This window comes from Phoenix dactylifera, chromosome 1 (assembly GCF_051530095.1).
Source record: "Phoenix dactylifera cultivar Ajwa chromosome 1, Ajwa_hap1_PhDact_Kaust_v1.1, whole genome shotgun sequence".
Taxonomy (NCBI): Eukaryota; Viridiplantae; Streptophyta; class Magnoliopsida; order Arecales; family Arecaceae; genus Phoenix; species Phoenix dactylifera.
The window spans coordinates 31,228,050-31,250,689 of record NC_143190.1 but is presented as its reverse complement, the minus strand read 5'-3'; the positions used below and the strand labels follow the sequence as shown (position 1 = coordinate 31,250,689).

The window sequence follows — 22,640 nt, the reverse complement described above, 5'->3', positions numbered from 1 at the left end:
GCATTAATTGATACTTGGTTAGAGAAAGAAATTGATAGGTATATTTTTTTCATTTCATACACAATCAATATATTTGCAAGTTATATATTTAGTTGCGACAGCATGAGATTGGGAACTACTAATCAATTTTAATTTTTCATCAGTTCGGTGCTTGAGTGGTATGATGAGCACTCTTCCATTTCAAGATTTTGTATACATCAACTTTTATTTCAACGAGAATTATCAGATGATGTAAGTTTTAATAGTATAATATTTTGATATGTACTCTCTCATAATATAGTATGTCCCAATATATTAATTGCTTGGTTTTTATGGTGAAAGGTTATTTTAGTCATGCTACGTATTTGGAAACAAACACGTCAATGTGATCCTTTGTGGCTCTTTATACCACCACTCACAGAAGCAAGGGTGTTATCATACTATATTTTTCTATGTATGTTTTTAATCTTTTTTATATGTTCAGTTTTATATTTCTATAAAATGCAGAAATTAATTGACTGCAAAATTCCTACACCGGATGAATTGAAGAAATTCCTATGGTTTCTTACAAAGGAGGCAGTTACTCAAGCCAAGTTTTTGTTTGTGCCTCTACATTCTGAAAATCATTGGCACCTTCTTGTTGTTGACTTTGAAGAAAAAAAATTTAGAGAGTACAATTCGGTACGGTGAGGCCAAAGTCACAGGATGCTTGCCAATCGAAGTGTTAGTATTAAAACTATAAAATAAATTTAGGTTTTAACTTACATTTATACTAACAATTATTATTTTCATGTTCAAGTATAATTTTTGGAAAAAATATCTATCGGGGTTACTTGGCAAGTCGGAGATAAAAAAGTGACGATTAGAATGTATATCGAATTGTCCATTACAAGCACCAAGGTAATGCTTAGCATAATTAGTACTCTTATTATATTTGATAATATGTGTTTCATTGCTTAGTCGTTAATTATCATATTATTGCAGTTCCTATGATTGCGGAATTTTTGTTCTCAAATATATAAAACGAATATTGGATAGAGCATCACTCTCGATTGAAAAGGTTTCTACCTTCTTCTTAAATTTATTTATCTTTATATTATATTGTTCTAATACTTAGATGTATTTTTTTTCTAGTGAGAGATCGAACAAAGCCGTGCAAAATTTGTGGTTCAGATATTGCAACATCCAAATTCATTGACTACAAAGAAAAAGTTGGTTGATTGATGCACAAGAATTATCATTATAGTTGTGATTGTCCAGCGTCGTCTATTTTATAAGATGTAAAGTTTTGACAATTTAGATGTGAACATTGATCTATATATATAATGGTTAACACTCTTCTTAGGTTTTTACTAAATTTGTTATCTATTTCAAGGAATGTAAAAGTTTTGCATCTCTTTTGAAGTAATACATTATATGGCTAGTTTGAAAAATATGACATTCACTATACGGCTAGTTGATACACATTTGGTAATATATTCATCCAACATCGCAATATCTATCTTTTAGTAAATTGATACATAGTAAATAGCTAAGTGATACACACTCATCAGCTTCCTGATACATACTTTAAGCTTTACTAATACATGCTAAGCATCGATCCAATACATACCTTTAGGTATATCGATACATACTTTACAGATCATGGTGTTCAGCAGTGCACATTGCATGGACAAATGATACACACTAGGAAGATGACCATCCAAGTTTCAATACATACCTTTAAGTATATCGATACACAGTTTCGACAACTTGGTGTTCACCAGTACACACCACATGGCTAAGTGATACACACTCATCAGCTTCTTGATACATACTTTAAGCTTTACTAATAAATACTAAGCATCGATCCAATACATACCTTTAGAAATATCGATACAAACTTTCCAAATCATGGGATTCAGCAGTGCACACTACATAACCAAATAATACACACTAGGAAAATGGTCATCCAAGTTTCAATACATACCTTTAATTATATCGATATACAGTTTGGACAACTTGGTGTTCACCAGTATACACCATATGACTAAGTGATAGACGCTCATTGGCTTCTTGATACACATTTTAAGCTTTACTAATACAGACTTTAAGCTTTACTAATAAATACTAAGCATCAATCCAATACATACTTTTAGGTATATCGATATATACTTTCCAGATCATGGTGTTCAGTAGTGCATACTGTATGGCCAAATGATACACACTAGAAAAATAGCCATCTAAGTTTAAATACATACCGTTAAGTATATCGATACACAGTTTCGACAACTTGGTGTTCACCAGTATACACCACATGGCTAAGTGATACACACTCATCAGCTTCTTGATACACACTTTAAGCTTTACTAATAAATACTAAGCATCGATCCAATACATACCTTTAGAAATATCCATACAAACTTTCCAAATCATGGTATTCAGCAGTGCACACTACATAACCAAATAATACACACTAGGAAAATGGTCATCCAAGTTTCAATACATACCTTTAATTATATCGATTTACAGTTTTGACAACTTGGTGTTTACCAGTACACACCACATGGCTAAGTGATACACATGCATCGGCTTCTTGATACACACTTTAAGTTTTACTAATATATACTAAGGATCGATCCAATACATATCTTTAGGTATATCGATACATACTTTTCATATCATAGTGTTCAGCAGTACATACTGCATGGCCAAATGATACACACTTAGCAGAATGACCATCCAAGTTTCAATACAGTCCTTTAAGTATATCGATACATAGTTCCGACAACTTGGTGTTCACCAATACACACCACATGGCTAAGTGATACACACTCATTGGCTTCTTGCTACACATTTTAAGCAATTGCAATACACATTAGCAGCTAAGCATCGATCCAATACATACCTTTAGGTATATCGATACATACTTTTCAGATCATGGTGTTCAGAAGTACACACTGTATCGCCAAATGATACACATCTAGCAGAATGCCCATCCAAGTTTCAATGCATACCTTTAAGTATATCAATATATAGTTTCGACAACTTGGTGTTCACTAGTACACACCACATGGCTAAGTGATACACACTCATCAGCTTCTTGATACACACTTTAAGCTATTGCAATATACATTAGCAGCTAAGCATCGATCCAATACATATCTTTAGGTATATCGATACATCCTTTTCAGATTATGGTATTCAACAGCACATACTGCATGGTCAAATGATACATACCTAGCAGAATGACCATCCAAGTTTCAATGTATACCTTTAAGTATATTGATGCATAGTTCCGACAACTTGGTGTGCGCTAGTACGCAACACATGGCTAAGTGATACACACTCATCGGCTTCTTGATACACACTTTAAGCTATTGCAATACACATTAGCAGCTAAGCATCGATCAAATACATACCTTTAGATACATCGATACATACTTTACAGATCGTGGTGTTCAGTAGTACACACTGCATTACCAAATGATACACACCTAGCAGAATGGTCATCCAAGTTTCAATATATACATTTAAGTATATCGATACATAGTTCTGACAACTTGGTGTTCACTAGTATACACCACATGACTAAGTGATACACACTCATCGCTCCTTGATACACACTTTAAGCTATTGCAATACACATTAGCAACTAAGCATCGATCCAATACATACCTTTAGGTATATCGATACATACTTTTCAGATCATGGTGTTCAGGAGTACACACTGCATGGCCAAATGATACACATCTAGCAGAATGACCATTCAAGTTTCAATATATACCTTTAAGTATATCAGTACATAGTTCCGACAACTTGGTGTTCACCAGTACACACCACATGGCTAAGTGATACACACTCATCGGCTTCTTGATACATACTTTAAGCTATTGCAATGCAAATTAACAGTTAAGTATCGATCCAATACATACTTTTAGGTATATCGATACATACTTTCTAGACCATGGTGTTCAACAGTACACACTAAATGACCAAATGATACACACTTAGCAGAACGGTCATCCAAATTTCAATGCATACCTTTAAGTATATCTATACATAGTTCCGACAACTTGGTATTCACTAGTACAAACCACATGGCTAAGTAATACACACCAATCGGCTTCTCGATTCACACTTTAAGTTATTGCAATATACATTGGCAACAACCTAATACATACCTTTAAGTATATTGATACATAGTTTTCAAAATATGATATTTAAAACATGGTATTCGCCAATACATACTATATGATTTTTTGATACATTATCTATAGTCGGAATATGTAAACTCTCCAAATTTTCAATCATTGAATGGTACATTCATCTTACATTAATGCATACAAAAGTGCCAAAAATGGAGAGATGTTTACACCTAAAAGTTTCTAATGAACAAAAAAGGGTACGCATAATTCAAGCAGCATTCTCTTTCCAATCAATTACCTGTAATGCAATAAAAACTTGGTGAGCTCCAGTAGATATGTTCACTAGATCTTTTAAAACTTTAAAATGAAATATGAATAGTAATGTTAAGTAAAGACTTATAGTTAAATACCCATACTTTTTCTCAAAGTTTAGCTTGCAGGGCACCAACTGTTGTTGACTTGGAACCATGTAATACTGCAAAATATAAATACATCTATTATCATGATATATATTAATGAGAGATATCAACTAATACTAAAAATGTTATTAACTTGTACCATATGCGGGTTGAGATGATAAGGCACCGAAGAATTTGGATATGGATATGGGCATGTTCAAGGAGTCCAATTAACTATATGATTTATATTTCCTTGCATTATTGAATCTCGAACATTGATGGAGCATTCATGATAAGGTGTTATGTGGTCTTGTGAAAGAATAGATGATTCTTGAGAAGGAACAACATCATCAGATCCTCCTAGCACATATATGTTAATAAGGAATTGTCACACAACAAGTTATAATATTCAATTGACATATTAAGTATTATAATTCATAGATTATCAATTAGCATTACTTACTTGTATCTCCTTTCGATATAGCTTCTCTATTCTTTTTCCTTCTTTTCTCAAGTGCACTCTTCATCCTTTTAATGGTTGGACCTTTCTTAATAGGTGGGGGCTTGATTGTTATACGATTGCTAGGTATCTCCATATTATATATTTCTGATACAACATTCTTTTCTTTTCCATTGTCAACATTATTTATATTCATTTGATGTAGCATCCCTTCGACCTCCGTAGTCAATTTATCAAGTCCATTTTCTACGATATTTAAAATATCACTTGAAATAGCACCTTTGATTGCAACAGCGATTGCCTTTTGGCATACTCTGTTATAATAAGAAGCCAATGTTTTCTTGCCATCTGAATAGACCCCTCATTGATGACTGTTTGAGAATGCTCCATCTTTTGCATGCTTAGTCCATCGTTTTGGTATATATTTAGATGGCAAATGAAGAATATTATTATGATGAAGAACCTTCAGTGCATGCAAACATAAAATGCCCATACTCTCAAATTTTAAATAGTTACATTTAACTGAGATATCAAGTGAATTAAATTCAACAAAATCAGGGTAACGACCACCTGATGGAGTAATCTTATAAGCATATTTGCCACCCTCACATCCTGTACATTCACAAAGACATGCAAGTTGGCTCTTGAACTCCTCTTCGAAATCACTATAAACATGTCTTGTATATTTTTCAGCTGCTTCAACTAACATAGGCAGTCCGCAAACATAAACAACTGGTTTTGTTTGTCTTGATTAAAAATCTTCATACAATTCCTTCTCTTGAAATAGACCTACTGCTTTCTGATACCTTTCTACAAACATTGAAAGAGATAATTTTTTGCAAAAGAAGCTTTTGAAGTGACCACTCATACTCTGACTTCGTTGTGTCGTTGTTATATCAGCACAAAAGGACTCTCGACGATATACTGAAGCCTATTTCTCACGTAATTCATGCAATTCATTCATCCATCGATTTTCCTCGAGTTTATATTTTTTTAATTAAGCTTTTTCCATTGTGATTGAAAATACTCCACAGTGCGGCATTCATATATGCAAGCTTTGAACTTGACTTAAAATCCAAGATGACTAGAATATATATGAGAAAGTTTTTTTGCAGCATTTTGAAATATATGCCATAAACATAGACGGTGGCATGTATTGGGTAGGGCTATTTTGATCACCCTAGACATGGCGGCACATTGATCTATGAAGACTGTTTTAGGTTGTTTCCCTGACATGGCAGCTAAAAACATTCTAAACAACCAAACAAATGAATCAATTGTTTCATCAAATAATAAAGCTGCCCCAAACACAATCGTTTGCTTATGATGATTAATACCAAGAAGTGCAGCAAAGGGCATTTCATATTTATTTGTCTTAAAAGTAGTATCAAATGAAACCACATCCCTAAAACATCCATAGTCCATAATTGATCTCCCAACTGCCTAAAAGAAATTAGCCAATTGCCCTATTTCATTGACCTGTATCGCATAATAAAATGAAGGATCTTCTGACCGCCGACTCTTCAAATAATCCAAGAGAATTTGTGCATCTCCAATGTTAAGTAGTCTCGTTTTCTTTGTACGCAAATAGTTAGAGTAATCAACTCTTGTAAAGCCGACATGTTCAACACCTTGGGATCCTTCGACAAAAAAATTGTAAGCTTGTGAAGGCTTCACTCCAGCTTTTTCCATCTGATCAATAACCATCATATGAACAGGAAATAGTTTGCGATGCGACCTTAACATATATGCCTTGTCAGGACTTGTTAGAGGATGATTATGATCAATGATAATTTTACTCACTACCCATAAATTTTTACGATCAATTTTGAATTTAACACAAGCCATGCAATTAGTTCTCTCGATCGCTCATGGTTTCTTAGATATATATGTAGGATGAGAACCACGAGTACGTTCTTTATTGCACAAAAATGTTCTACTCTGTATGCTTCCATCCTTTCTAATCCTACGGTGACCCTTGCGAACACTAAAACCAACTCTCTTCATATATGAGTTATAAAATTCATATGCTTCTTCTTCTAAAGTAAACAACATACCAACTTTTGGGTTTGAATATGAAACAACAACTATCTTTTGCAATGAACTTTCATCTTGAATAGATATCTAACAACATCAAATAATACAGAAAAAATAATATGTCATGTTCTTCAAGATAAAAAATAACTATGGTAATGCATTCAAAAGTAGTACATCAATAATTATAGTAAACTTAACTGATATTATATCTATATCAGAAAAATTATGCATGCAGTTATTCTTATTATATTATTTTAACTAGGTATAAGTATGTATTATTTGAATATGTTGTATATACTAGCATAAGTATAACGTAATATGTGGATATCAGCATATATTAAGTAATATAATTTAGCATTGCAAAGAAGAGATGAAACATAGAAATTAATTTTAACTAATATCATAGCTTTTGGTGAGGAGAGCTCGGTATCCCGAATGGGACTTGTACTAGAACTTAAAATCTCATCTCTTGAGTACTCTTCCAACTTTTTCCTAACATAATTTATGAAAAGAAGAGAAGAAAAAAATTAACAAAATGATAAAAAAATTTTTTTACTTTTTTCTAACATAAATTTTTTTATACATATCATTTCTCAGATTCCATGAACTTTTAGATACAAAAATTTTAAAAAAGAGAGAAATTTCGAGGAGAAAGAAACTCGATGGGAGAAGGATGGGTTGGAGAGATGGTTTGATGAAAAATTAGATAGAAGGGAAAGCATGAGGAAGAAGAAAGAGGATATGAATAATCTCTCTTCTTGATACGGCGATACGAGAAAGAAAGAGGATACGGTGGTATAATTATTTTTCTCAACGTTACTTTGTTAGAAATAAAATTTTATTTTTATTAAAATTTTTTGTATATTTTTTTGAAATTCGTATAAAATATCAACGTGATCGAAATAGGAGTACGTAACCCTACGATCTACCTATGATTTTTGTTCCTGTAGAACAGCTGGCGGTCGTTCCCAACGGAGGACCCTCAACATCGTTTTATCCCCTCACGCCTTTGGCGGCGTATTCGGAAGCCCGCCGATCTCGCCCGCGGCACCACCGCAAAAAAATCGCACTCTCTGGGGCTTCTTCGAGCAAACCTGGATTAGGGTTTTTCTTTTGGCGAGATCGAGAGAAATAAGAAAATGGAAGCGGCGGGCGAGGAGGAGCAAGACGGCATCTCTGTCCATTCCCCGGGCCACGCTCCCCCCTCCTCAGCCTCTTCGTTACCTATGGTTCGAGATCCCCCTCGGACTCTTTCCGAATCAACTTTCTTTGTTTAACCTGTATATATATTTTTTAATTTTTTATGGTTTTTTTTCTCTTAATTAGGAGCAATCGCAGGTGGAACTGGAATTGAGGGTGCTGGAAGCTCTGGAAATCTACCCTCCTTCTAAACTGCAAGGTATTTTTTTTCTCTCTTTATCTTTATTTTAACTGATTTGATTACTAGTTTCTTCTTCACTTGACGCTGTGAGCTGATAAGTCTCTTCTATGTCTCAAAAGTTCTTGCATGTCTGTTTGTGGTTGAAATTATTTATGCCCGTGACGTGGAAATGAAAGGAGCAGCTAGTTGGTGGCAATAAAAATGATTTTATCTCTCGTGTTCTCTTTCGTAGGGGCCTCTGCTCACTCCCTCAGATATAATGCGGACAAAAAAAGGATACATGGAAATGCTTAGCTTTGATGAAAGATTTGGTCTTGGTTATACTTGATGTTAAAGGGTACATCTAGTTGAAACATACGCTGGGATAATGCTATTTGGTTCTAGATTCTTAGTTCATGATTAGGAAGATATTAGAGTGGCTGCCATGTAACCATGATCTATGCAGTAATCTATGAAATTATCCATACTTTTTTTATATGAATGAAGATTTATGTCGTATTATTACTTTTGCGTCAACTTACCCAAGGTCTTAGTGACATTGACGCTATTACATGTTCCAGACAATATTCTAGAAACAAAAGAGTTGAACAATCATTTAGTTTTTCCAGTTTCTTGGTTCGCTATGCATGGAGAGTCTATCAACTCTGATATGTGATATTTTAATATGATGACAATGCAAAAGTTCAATAAATTCCAATCACCAAACCATATTTTGTGCGTCAGTGACCCGCATTAGGTATGGTCGATGTGCCTGGTGGTGGGTTCATCACAGTGTAGGCTGAATTATGATCGGAGTGGAGAATTGTGAGGGAACACTATTCTTTTTTAGACTTTTAAATACATTCTCTCTGTATATGCAGCTATCAATATCTTAGCTGTCACGTTTGCTTTCACATGTTCGTTCAAGTATGTTGTGGATTGGCTGAAAGCTGGCTCAATTTATGCCCTGTCCATCCAAAGTGAAAGTAGGCCAAAATTGGTTGATTAAACTTTGACCTGGATGTTCGGTCCGACTTTAGACATATTTTAATTGCTGTATAAGAAATATCAACAATATCTGTAGGACTGGTTCAAGAGCATGCTCAGTGTAGAGGTGGAATTCAGAAAATTTTATACTTGAGTGTCATACAAATCATTTAATTTTCCATGAAAGAATGGATGGACATAACGTCCACTTATAATAGTCAAGATCCATGTCCTTGAAGTTAACACCCAACTTGATGGACTTGATGTCTCCATCTTTTATGTATATTAACCTCTGGGTGAAAAAAGGGTAAGTTTTGGGCCAAAATCTCTAAAACAAATTGTAATCAAGCTTAGCATACCATGATTTAAAAGTGAGAAACGTTATTCTGGGGATAATTGTTTATGATCTTTTGATTTCATCCTTTCTAGTTATGAATATGGTTGCCCATCTAAAATTCTCATGTTGTACGACCATTTCTATACAGGTATTCATCGCCATTTTGTTCTCTATGGGCTGATGGAGTATTTGCACAGGAGGTTTGTGGCCTTTTGATTTATGTATTTGAAATATACCTCATTACTATGCATGATTAATACAGAAGATTCACTATATGTAAATTATGCTTATAATTCTATAGCTTGTAATTGCAGCTTTGACAGACACTTCTCAGCGGACGAGGTTTTGCAGTTGCTAGACCGCTTCTTCAATTTAGAAATGCTGGTAAAGTGAAGATTCTTCTTAATATCTATGGTTCTATTGCTATAATGTTTGCCTTTATTCTCACAATTAGATGTAGCTAGAAAGTACAATGTATCCCTATCAACAATTTTCACTGGCAACTTAAAGGATAAAGGAAATGCAAGGGAATGTTTAACAGCAGGTAGAAGACGAATTAATTCCATGGTATTAGAGATAATGGCTGCATGTACTGAAGTTGTATAATGCATATTTGTGTGTTCTTTATTTTTTTGGGGGGGTGGGGGTGGTGGGGCGGGTGGGTTTGGTGGTGGGGGGGCTGCATGTAAGTATTAATGAGGTCTAAGGGTTTGGTGGTGGGGGGACTGCATGTAAGTATTAATGAGGTCTAAGCAGAATTCATGTCATATACTACCTCATTTTTAATCATTTTATATACACAGGGTTCATGCACTTAATGTTGGTGAGCATCTGCAATGCTTGGTTCATGCAGGGCATGTTTATCTTGCTTTATTGTATTTCAAGTCAATCCATTGTCATGTGGTCTTCTGTGACAAAAAGGATACACCTCATACTTGGTTTGAGACGAAACGCTGATGATTGCTAATGGCTAAGATGGTTAGAAGCATGGCTGGGTTAAACTTTTTTATCCTAATTTTATGCAAAAACATGTTTTTGTATTATACATGACTATAGGTGAAACTATTCATTGCTACTTGGATGTGGAGCACCTTTTAATTGAAGAGATGCCAATCCCTCTAACCAGTAAAACAATCAAACTACAATGCTAAGGACTCATGATTTCGTTTTGTGAAGTTATGAAGTCATTTATAATGCATAGAAAGGAAGCAGAAGTGAATTATTGGCAAATAAAGAACTTGGTAGAAGTGGCTACAAAAAATTCTCATCTTTTACCTTCACTCAATTGCAATAATAAATTTTATCACCTTACTTGAGTTTTTAGTAATTGAAGATTTATGAGGTTGCAACTGAATGTCAACTGGTTTTTGGTTCATCTCATCAAGGAAAGTCAAGAACTAATTATTTATATTGAGAAGCGTCGTATTAAAGGCCCAATACATATTTTAAGTTGATACTCCAAAGAGAGAAGTAATTAATTTCTGAAGGTATACAAGAGAATGTCTAAGATCCTTTCAATCACCAAAAGACGTTGCAATATAGTTTCTAGATGTTAAACAATACCCAAATGTATCAAGGTATGAAATGTTTTTGGCACCTTTAAAATGGACTAGCAAATTTCTGAAAGAAATGGAATTACATTGTTTGTTGTTTCTTTTGGAGCTGGAGGTGAATGAGAAGGTTGATGAGCATACGGACTTCGACAACTCCTAACAAAACAGAGAACGTAGAGATGGTAGCGAGTTGTAGAATGTTGTGCATTGTTAAATTCTAGTTCTAAAGTATAATCAATGGAGAGGGTTGCAAAGGTTAGTGGTTTTGAGTGAGTAAATGAGGGTGCAGATGAGGGAGGAATCTACTTGCATGATTGATATGATTGATGAACAAACTATACAAAATTAGCCTCTATCATTGTGGACTGGATGTAGCATATTTGTTCCACCAGTATGTCGTAACACCGATTGATGCTTCAAATGCATAGCACGCACAACCATGTCATTTGAACATTTCAATGTCACGGTATGTCTTGTACATTATAGTATGAATGGATATTTTAGTCTTTGACGAGCTTAAGTAGGCTTCTATATCATTCTGAAGCCTACTAAAATGCATGTAACTAGGTTAATTGTTACGGCCATGGCCTGATGGTGAATATTTTCTGATGGACGTTCTGATGCACTGAATGACCTTTGGTGGGAAGAGAAACTTCTATGCTGAAGAAGGATTAAGTAAATGCCTCATTTACATCAAATGCAGGAATTATACCAATGCCATGAAACTTTCATTGGAAGAAAGCTGTAAAAAGTATGAGTGGAAGAAAGCTGTAAAAAGTATGAGTGCGGTTGTTAAATGTCTTATTAACTCTGGGAATAAGATGCAAAATTAGGTGAAATATTAAACCTTTGTTGTGTTAAAATTTTCGAAAGTTTGACTTGGAGGTAGAGGGGCTTTATATCACTCTGAAACATGTTAAAAAGGGTAGTCATATGCACATATGCAGTAGGTGTGGCAGATTATATCTGTATTCACATCTTAGAGAGAAGAATCAATATGAAGATTCCCTTATACCAAGCTTTTATATAAGTGATCCTTCTGTTGTGTCTTGGTTAACTCTAATGTATCAATTAGTTACAAAAGGGGTTGTTGTGCAACCGCTTTGTGATTTAGTAACACAGCAGAAGGCACCGCAGGCGGAAATTGTACCATGGACAGCTCCTTGTAGTTGATTTACGTTTGTTGTTGGATCTGAAAGGCCAAAGACATTATTAATGCTTTTGAAGAAGTTATTGTCTTGAACTGTACAGGCTTTAACTAAGGCGCTTTTATGTCTACACGGTGGTCCTTACCTTGTAGAGCCTCATCCATCAAAGGAAGACAGATAAAAATACTTCATCATTAGATTCGTAATTGTTGGTTTCTGAAAGTGCTCGTTGCTCTTCTATCATCAGTGGAAATGTGATGATTGCACACATTTAATGATTTGGTAACCTCTAGATAATCATGCAAATTACACCAACAAGTGCATTCTGTGTTGAGACTGGGTTGTTTTGATCATGGTTGCATGGTTTTGCTCGTGCATTCTCTGTGGGGTGGATTTTTTTACTTCCTCTCATAACGATTTGTATTTAAACAGACAATCATAAAACCTGATTTAACACGTTTATAGGAAACAAGGAGAACCTGTTTTAGAAAACTCATTTTTTAGGTTTAATGGCCTGTCAGTTTTTCCAAAACAGGTTCTATGAAAAGCAACCAAATAGAGTTTTTCAGAGAATTCATTCATGTTAAGTGTTATCTAAACTTATTTAATTATTACTGCTAGTATAGTTAATACTAATTTGAGGGGGGATTCTTTTAGGTATGTGCATTTTCTTACTGCATAAAGCTGATCGGCACAACACTACTGATTTCTACATGAGCCTTTTAAGGTGCTACTTTTTAGTGTATCACATCTTAATCCCTTTATGCAGGGGTCACCCTAGCACCTGTTCCAGTTTGATTCTAGATTTTGTTTCCCTGTTTATCAACGGGAAGAAAATCAGGACCTCAGTTTCTGTTACACATGGCAATCTTATGTCATTTTTCTCTTTCACCTGTGTTGGTCTGACTGATAATCTCCTGACTTATTTATCTTTTAAAGTGGACACTTGCAATGCATCTTGCTATCAATTTATATATTTTTCTAGTGAAATTTATTCATCTAGTAGTCTTTTATCGAGACATCTCACGTAAGCATTCACTTTTATATGTAGTGTTATTTATTTATTTATTCATCTGTCTCATGATACATGACCACCACATGAAACTCCGAGAATACCTTTGACATCATCCATCTGGTATGCTGTTGGGGAAGTGTTCTTGTTTCCTCATTCACTTTTTTTTGTGACTTTTGAAGCAAAGTCAAGAAGTTATGAAGCTGATGCTTCTCCAGCGCATCTGTTGGCTATTGATTTTAGCCAAAGCCTCAATAATATACAACCTTAAAATGCAACTTGTTTTTCTTTCCTTTTTCAAGTATAAATTTTTAGACCTTGCCATGCCTGAGCTTTCTTTTAACTATAAAATTCTCTTTTTCAGTTAAGTGTTCGAAGTTTCTACATAAAACATGTGAATTCAAAGTTGAGTTTTATTTGATGTCACCTGGTGTAATGTTATAAATTGCTGAAATCTTGGTCTTGCATTTGTAATTGTTTTGCATCAAATGTTGGATGGCTTTTACATTCTGCTTTTAAATTCAATTTGCTGTCTGGATGATAGAGCATAAATAACAGCAGCTAAACATGTTTCCTTGTAAATCCAGAAACCAGATGACGAAGAGACAGACACTTTAAATCAGGAGGAAGATTTTTCCTTGCCACAGAATTTTTTTGTCAAGGACGAGCAGTAACATGCATTAGTAGAGGTAATTTTTTTTTCAGATTACCATATGACATGGCAGAGAATGACCAGTCGAGTTCCAAGTATCTTTGTTGAAGTTTAGATTCATGTTGACATCATTCTATCATATGTCTAAAATGTTTTTTGAATCAGAAGAGGTGAGATCCACTAACAACATTCGACTTTTGGCAGCAACTCATCTGCACAAAGGTCAATACCAGAAGCCACATTTCCCCGTCTCAGACGTTTCAGCCCTCATGTGCATATGCATAGGTTCACTTTTCCATGTTTTTTGGAACTGAATAGATGGCAAAGGCCTTGCCAGCTCCATATATGTTTAGCGGAGGTTCCTTTGGACGTCCTTTGTAAATTCTATTTGGCTCTGAAAAGTTGATGTTATCTTGGTGATTACTAGCCATGGGATGCCTCACCTGTCTCAACAACTATTCAGTTGCATTTGGTTGAATTCAAGAGCTAAACCAGTTAAATGCTTGCGGCTGACTTTGAGATTACTCAAATGGTGTTCTAACCTCAAGATATTACGACTAATAGTCTCCTTATTGTAAATCTTTTTTCCATATATTTTGTTTCAGGTTCCCAGGGAAATATGTTTGTGGGGAAGTGAAGAAAACCTCCACAAGGTTTCAGCTGGAGGATCCCAAATTCTGGTTTGTTGGTGGCCCTAGAAATGCTCATCCTACAGATCTTTATGCTTTCAGGATAGTATGGCAGGTCTCAGGTTCCCAGCCTCCCAGCCTAATCCTCATCTCCAAAACCTCGTTAGGGTGTGATATGAGAGGGGCGAGGAGCCAATGTTATATGAGAACCTGGCCAAACGGCAGTGGCTGCACAAGCGCTTGTGTGCCATGTAACCAAGTACAAGAGGCAACCACCTCCTCATTGCTTCTAGTCTCTAGGGATTTGGAATTTACTTTAAATCAGAAAATAGGCGTGCCCTAGTTACCATCATCGAATCCATCTACTGCCTATCGCCGTGCTATTCAATTTTCTTTCAACAAAGGACGGAAAGCATTAGCGCTCACAACCCTATGGATGCCCTAGAACAAGAGGAGCAACCGTTTCTTTCAGAGAGCAGGGATATCTTGGTTACGATCTCAGCCATGGTCAAGGCGTTCTGCTTCTGGACCAGACCAGAGAACTCAACAACATTTGAGGACAGTTTCACCAGTCAGATCTCTTTATCATCTAAATCTCATCTCCTGTTGGTTGTTTATTTTATGCATTTTTTTCCTTCTCTTAACTACTGCACTTCTGTATACTTGATTTCATTTGCTTCATGAAAACTGTGGATGGACATTGCCCTCCAGTAGCTCAAGATAAAAAATGAAAAAAAGCTGCACAGCCCGTACGTTTGCTTCACTATGCCAATAGCTGACACCAATCTTTCTACTCAACCAAGCATTCTCATGAATCAAAATTGGTGATTAGCTATACCAACCAATCATTTCCACAGCTGATTGCAAATGCAATGAACCTGGGTTTACTATTTTTTAAGAAAGCCAACATATTCTAAAGCAATATCTGAAGAAGATTTGCCAACCTTGATGTTGGAACATTAAATTTCTCACAACCTTTGAGCCTTTCTTCTGTTTTTCCTTTTTCAGCAACATGACCAACTTGACCGAGAAAACTGCAATAAGAAGAGGCCTGTCATCTCCAACCATAACCCTGCAAGACTCCATATATGATCCACTAAAGTATCAATAATTCTCAAGGTAAATTACAACTCTCCTGATTCTGTATGAAGGCTCAACATGAAGACTCGAGTGCAATTATGCAAACTATATTTATGTATTACTAATTAGGAGATTATCGCCACCTTGTCCAGCCACTGGGTAACTAGGCAAGCCCACACTTCACTATTTTGTTCGAGCAATTGGCTCAATTTAAAGCAAGCCTTCTCAACCCCATTTTCGCTCGTCAGATTTAAACCCCACTCACCCATTGTCATTGTCCTTAGCTCATCACTGCAGGATTGAGCCTCAAAGAAATTTTCCCAGGATAAATATCTGGAAATAAACTATTGTTGCCTAAGCCAGATGTTGCTACCTTTCAGATATTTAATATAGAAAATAACATTAACAAACAAACCTTGCATGTTAGAATTAACAGATAGTGTAAAGAGCAATTTAGAAAATTGTGCAGTCATGTGAAAAGATAAATGTAGAGTTTGATTCCATAGACAGTTCAGAAACATTGAAGAAAATTGATAAGCAAAAAGAAAACAGAAATAGCAACATCGCCATCACTAGTCCACCACCAGTTGTATCTGTTTAACCTAATACAGACCACTATTAGATGCTTTTCATCATAAGAAAGAAGAATGAAGAAGGAAGAAGGTTAAAAGATCAGGAAGACAGACCACCGGCCAAGCTTTCTCCTATCATTATGTAGAACAGAAAACCCCTTTAAAGGAAGAGATCCATAGTTTGATATATAATGGAGCAACTCCCGTTCAACCAAAAAAAAAAAAAAAACTTCTGAAGACTGGTATCACATGGCTGTCACGTATAAGACAGTCCCAATTTTGCAGAACATGAGCATCACCACTAGTTCTTGGACCGAAAAACAAAAGTTACATTATCGTTAATACGGACAAAACTCAAAACTTCATAATAGACGGTTTCATGGAAAAAGACCAGAATTCTGGTGACTACCATACCTCAGACTCAGCAGCTGCTTTAGCATCCTCGCCCTTGAAACCATCATCACCTGCAATGCATGTCAGATTTGAGACCAATTGAATTGGCTTTTTCTAATCAAAATACCTCTCTCTCTCTCTCTCTCTCTCTCTAAACTAGGAGGGCTGGAAGCCTGGTCTAAATTAAAGGGCAGGATTATACCCAAGTCACTGGTATCAATATGCAGTGACTTTACCAACTGAACCAGTTGGCAGCCCCACTGAACAAAGGTGATAATAATTGAGCATCCCTCTGGCAAGCATCAACATAACTTCATATTTGCCTCCCATAGAAATAACCAGCCAATATTTGGGGGCACATACATACACACAAACAACCCACTCATGCTAGCAAAATTCATAATTATCATACCAAATACAAAAAGGATGCCAAGTATATTAAACTTCTTGCAAATTTGGATTGCACAGAACAAGGAAAAATAACTCTGGGACTTTGTTTTAGTTTCCAGTGTTACTACGCCTTTTATTTTAGTTGGACCGGAATACATGCACATGTAAGATGGTAAAATGTTATACGTCAAATCAACCGACAATATTTATAGTATGATACCTCCATCATCAGGTAAATCAGAAGTCCAGAGGGTAAGATTGTCCCTCAACAACTGCATAATTAATGTGCTATCCTTGTAGGACTCTTCACTTAAAGTGTCCAGTTCTGCAATTGCCTCATCAAAGGCTTGTTTTGCCAAATGACATGCCCTGAAAAATTGTCCAAAAATTATTCTAGGAAACTAAGGGAGGAAGGTAACAACTCAAACGAAATATTAGAAAGACTTAGTTATACCTTTCAGGGGAATTCATAATTTCATAATAGAAAACTGAGAAGTTCAGTGCGAGACCAAGACGAATTGGGTGGGTCGGTGGCAGATCAGTGTTGGCTGTGTTAGTGGCAGCCTAAAGAAATGCAAACAATGTAAGAAAAAATACTGGTATTAAATAAAGAGCAAATGCTGGACATACTTGATAGCCCTTCAAAGACTGTTCGGCTGCTTCTTTCCTCTCTTGATCGGTCTTAAACTCTGCAAGATAGCGGTAGTAATCACCCTTCCTGCATTGTACATAATCAGAGAGATTGATAAGTATCATTTCAGATTTGGGCATCAAGGAATGAAAAAGGGTGAGCCTAGTTGATATCTTCACAAGTGGGAACCAATAATCTAAACTTCCATCCTTGGCAAGATGGCGATAATGATGCATGTAATCCAAGGTTCTGCTCACTAAATAGAACCATCGATGAAGATTCAAACAAATTGCAGTATAAAATTGTTATGTATCAATATCATTCAAACACAAGATCATGTAAGCGAGAATTGTGACTAGTAATTCACTTTGTGATCAGCCATAGGCACATTTCACCACGTTCTAATAAGTCTATTTTCCAGTGTTACTACCACACTTTAAAGCAATGAGCAAAACAAAAAAGAAAAAAAAAGAAAGCAGCCTCAATTAATTGATGGTGAAATTTACTTCTATAGATTATTGAAGCACTTCCTCATTATGAATTTGGATTGCCATGACTGATAAAACACATTTAAATGTCTTCTGCACCATTTCGATGATACATGCCGGTAACCAAATCTTTACCATGATTCCATGAATAAAAATTATAAAAAAATGCTATATGGAATCTGGAAGTAAAGACTATTTAACAAGCTATTATCTAAGATGATAGGTTAGCTCAGCAGTATCAAGTAACTTCCAAACATTTCTTATCAATATAAACTTAAAAGGAACTATAGAATAAGAAATACAATCAAGCGGAAATATGACTTACATTTTGTAATAGAAAACAGTAGACTCCCCAGAGCCAGAAGATGGGATCAGGTGCTCATCTATGATAGCCAAGATATCATTGCATATCTGAGTGAGTTCTTCTTCCACCTTTTGACAATAACCTTTAATTACCTTAACATTTTGTTCATTCCCTTTTGACTCTTCTTTCTGCTCAATAGATGACATGATGCGCCATGATGCTCGGCGAGCCCCAATAACATTTTTATAACCCACTGAGAGGAGGTTTCTCTCCTCAACTGTCAGCTCCAAATCAAGCCTGGCAACTTTCTTCATACTTTCAACCATTTCTGGATCAAGAGAGTAGCAACCATAAGACTGTTATTGCCATAACAGGTGCGCAGGTTTTTCTTGCAGTGTTTAGAAGCCATCCACACTATGAATAGCAAAGAAAGCTACGCAAGAAGTCTAGATAAATTTATATTTCACTATTTTTGATGAAAAGAGACAGAATACCCATCTAATAGAATTACCCAGGTCTAAATACTTGGATAATATCACCTCCCAAGTTTTGAACCTGGAATTTCCTCCAAATGGAAGAGGGGATGACAAGTACTGTTGCAACATGTATGAGATGCTGAACCAAACTCAAAATAGCACATTATGTGAAAACTAAAACATATAACACGTCCATTCATAGCATTGCACACCATATGGCCATCTACATGTCGATATAAATCCATGAAATAAATTTAATTTAGTATTACATCTGTACTCAGATGGCATGCTCCTCCATAAAGAAAATTATTAATTAACATAACAATAATGGGCCATCATAACTTTTGAATTTTCTCCTTCAGATTTTATCCCTGTTTATACTTGCAGATAACTAATATCTCGGATTTTGTCATTTTCCTACAAGAAGACAAAATTTTCCAACTACCATGAACCTTCATCTAAGCATAGGATCTCGAAGCATCTATATCAATCATAAATGATACTTCCACTCCCAATACCCTTTTGAGCTTTACAGAGACAATACAAGCACTGATCTTATGATCATCTTCTGAATTTCCAAAAACAATCATGAACAAACCAATACGCCTTCAGGAAGATCCAGGAATTGCAAAATAACAGATCAAGACATGAAATTTCTATAATTTATCTCATGAACAAAGAAATTTATCCGAGATAAGATAACAACAACCCCGACAATAAATAATCCAAATAGGCGGCAAACATACAAGAACAGATCTAGCTGAAAAATCAAGCAAACAAGTAACAAAATTGATCTAACAAACGATATAACCGCATAACTCCGACAAAACCAACATTTCCCCAGAAAAACGACAAAAACGTTAAGAAAAGCGCAGGGAAATGCAACAAGGAACAGATCCATGGCCTATTGGATTCAAAATATAAAATATGAATCAATGAAAAATAAACTATAGTAAATGAAATCTAGGTCAAAAAAAAAAAACACAGAAAAAAAAATTCAAGGCGAGGCAAGAGGAAACACGGATCGAGAGACTCACCATCGTAGCGCTCGGCCTGCTCCGCGAGCTTGGCCATGTAGACATGGCTCTCCCTCTCCTTCTCCGTCGACATTGGCGATTATCCTTCGAACCCTAAGAAAACGCTTCTCTTTGAAATTGAACAAGAAAGATCCAAGGAGGGCGAGAGGAAGAATTTAAAGGAGCGAAGGGTGCGGTTAAAGCTCGAGCACTCTGTGGGTGGGAGGGGCCGGGATCCAGCCATCCGTTACTCCAGTTTGAACGACCGCCGCGCGAATCGTGATGACACAAACCGGTCGAGGGCTTCCTTTGGTCCATCTGGGCCGTCCGTTTATCCCCCGCCCCCGTGATTAGGGCTGACCAATGCGGGTTTCTTTCTAATTTAAGAAATTAAAGATTAAAGATTAAAGACTTCCTGGCCCACCTCCACCCCCCAATGTTTTGGAAACTGAGCCGGTCAATGAACCGTAAACATTCCACTTGGGCTTGTTTTTGTTTTTTTGTTTTGTTTTTTTTTTTTTACCTCCACCTCCTCCTCCTCCTCCCCCTCCACCTCCTCCTCCTCCTCCTCCTCCTCTTTTCTTTTCTTTTCTTTTCTTTTTTATTACAACTGCTACTTATACATTTCTAACATAAGTGCAGCTAGCATAATTTAAAAAAAAAAGCATAAAAATGGAGAAACAACTCCTCGTTATGTTGGGCTTGTTTCACTTTCATTTAAAAAACATCAAGGGCTCGAAAGCTATTTTACAAGTTAGATTGGGCATGCATGGTCTAAATCTATTATGTTGCATAGAGTCCAAGTTTCAGGTATAAATAAGAAAAATTTTATCAACTTATTTATCTTTATATTTTAAAATTAAAAAATTATCAACTACGATCATGCCTAAAAAAAGATCAGCTTCTTTATTGAGTTTATGGTTACAATAAGCTTTGAGGCTGGCCTAGTTTGTTAACCATTGGATGTTGTCTTGGCCTGCGAAGGATGTTCTAAAGTTTGTTTTGGGCAAACCTTGGTCTAACCGAGGCTTCGCTTCACATTTATAACATCGACATGCTTTATAGTGAGCCAGGAGGACTAAAACAATGCATTTAAACTAACTGCCAGGATGGACTTGGTAAGTACAAAATACCGGACATTATCATTATTTGTTTTTTAATTATGTGCTTTGTTTCTGTGGGGTAGACCGTATGCTAAGGCTGCTGGCCATTGGAAATTCCAATAATGAGTAAGTTTGCAAATCAGTCGCCGGGGGTTGACCCGTAACTCGATCAAATCCGACCAGCTTAGATTCGACTCGATCTATTTTGGAGGACTCATGGATCCGGGTCGGGTCCTATTAGACCTATTCCATTTATGGAGTCAGGTCTGGATTTATTGAATTTAGATCCAACCCAACCTATTTGAAATTTCGGTAATTTTGGTTTTCAATCCTATGACCCGATCCGACTCGATCCGAATCTATAAAATTATTTGGGCTTGCGGGCTACGACCTGCGGAGGTGTAAATACAAGTTTTGAAGCCATAGATAGGTTACCCAAATCGGACCCAATCCGAACTCGAATTTTTTGGGTGTCTAGGTTATACAAGGACCTGACCCGACCTGAATGACTCGTTGGGTCAAAAATTATAGCGGTGGACCCGACCCGACCCGACCTGACTCAATATTCTATTAGGTCGGGTATGGGTCCAAAATTAAAATCCCAATAAAAATTCGGATTGGGTCAGAGTTACTCATGATCCGACCCGACCCATTTGTACCCCTAATTACGAGGGTGTGTAATACTTGCTAAAAACTTTCACCTAAGGAACATTAAGAGAAAAAAAAAAATTCAAGAACCAATCTTGATATTTTTTTAAAATGCCACGTGTCATGATGTGATTGGTGCTTTGCAGCGACACCTCACTTCGTATCACACTAATCCTGCGAATCACAGCTAACTCTCATGTACCCTATGTCTTCTTTTCTTTTCCCCCTTGAATGCCTCGGCAAGGCATTTCTTTTACCACTGATCTAGGTTGTGTCACCACTTGCTTGCACACACATTACCTTCTTTTAAAGCAACGTTGATTAAAATGCGGGGTGAATGGCATGTGGCCGAGGCCCCCCCCGGGGTCGTGCATCCGTGAACCAAGGCATTTCAAACGGACTTAAAGGCTTCAAATAGGCCGGTGGGAACTTCAACACCTAAAACATCACGATGTTTAGGTGGTGGGCCCATGTTCTGCTGCCGCTGGGCCTGCGCGCATTTAGTGTTGGGCCCCGCCACCCGCATGAGATGCGCACCGTTTGATTCCTCCTCTCACGGCATCAACATCATGACGCACGTGAGTCGCGGCGTGTCCGGCGCTTGGTCGACTGCATGGGGACTCAGTGGTAAAATAAGCTGGAAATTAAAAATAGAAGGAAACTAAACCCTTCGACCGTTTCGTGATATTTGAATTTTGAAAGCCTTCAGCACCATATGGGGACTTTGAAATGGTAGAGCAAAGCTTTGTATGCTAAAGGCACAGTATTCGATCCCTTACATCTCCATCTCAACATTGCTTGGAACTTTTTTTTTTCAATGTCAATATTTTTTTTTCTTTCCAGGTGCATTTTTTTCTAAT

The 22,640-nt window shown here is 36.3% G+C and overlaps 2 protein-coding genes across 7 annotated transcripts; one reads left to right on the top strand and one right to left on the bottom strand.

Moving 5' to 3' along the window:
* Window positions 1-7,965: 7,965 nt before the first annotated feature.
* On the top strand, window positions 7,966-14,783 carry LOC103720066 (uncharacterized). Of its 4 annotated transcripts, none has more exons than XM_008809599.6 (6): window positions 7,966-8,230; window positions 8,328-8,400; window positions 9,834-9,885; window positions 10,000-10,069; window positions 13,986-14,087; window positions 14,255-14,554. In XM_008809599.6, the coding sequence occupies exons 1-5, from the start codon at window positions 8,141-8,143 to the stop codon at window positions 14,070-14,072; spliced, it is 372 nt and encodes a 123-aa protein (XP_008807821.1). In that variant the 5' UTR covers window positions 7,966-8,140; the 3' UTR covers window positions 14,073-14,087; window positions 14,255-14,554. The 4 variants fall into 4 exon arrangements, with proteins under 4 accessions (XP_008807821.1, XP_088577409.1, XP_008807822.1 ...); XM_088721283.2 differs by lacking the exon at window positions 14,255-14,554 and adding an exon at window positions 14,656-14,783 and having other exon boundaries at window positions 7,991-8,230; XM_008809600.6 differs by having other exon boundaries at window positions 7,991-8,230; window positions 14,216-14,354.
* Window positions 14,784-16,231: 1,448 nt separating this feature from the next.
* LOC103720068 (14-3-3-like protein GF14 iota) lies at window positions 16,232-20,337 on the bottom strand. 3 transcript variants are annotated; one of them, XM_008809602.5, is made up of 7 exons: window positions 20,051-20,337; window positions 18,559-18,865; window positions 17,745-17,832; window positions 17,569-17,678; window positions 17,335-17,483; window positions 16,746-16,795; window positions 16,232-16,632 (listed from the first exon to the last, which is right to left on the bottom strand). In XM_008809602.5, the coding sequence occupies exons 1-7, from the start codon at window positions 20,121-20,123 to the stop codon at window positions 16,627-16,629; spliced, it is 783 nt and encodes a 260-aa protein (XP_008807824.1). In that variant the 5' UTR covers window positions 20,124-20,337; the 3' UTR covers window positions 16,232-16,626. The 3 variants fall into 3 exon arrangements, with proteins under 3 accessions (XP_008807824.1, XP_008807823.1, XP_088577388.1); XM_008809601.5 differs by having other exon boundaries at window positions 16,232-16,638; window positions 20,051-20,255; XM_088721262.2 differs by having other exon boundaries at window positions 16,602-16,795; window positions 20,051-20,254.
* Between the last annotated feature and the right edge of the window lie 2,303 nt (window positions 20,338-22,640).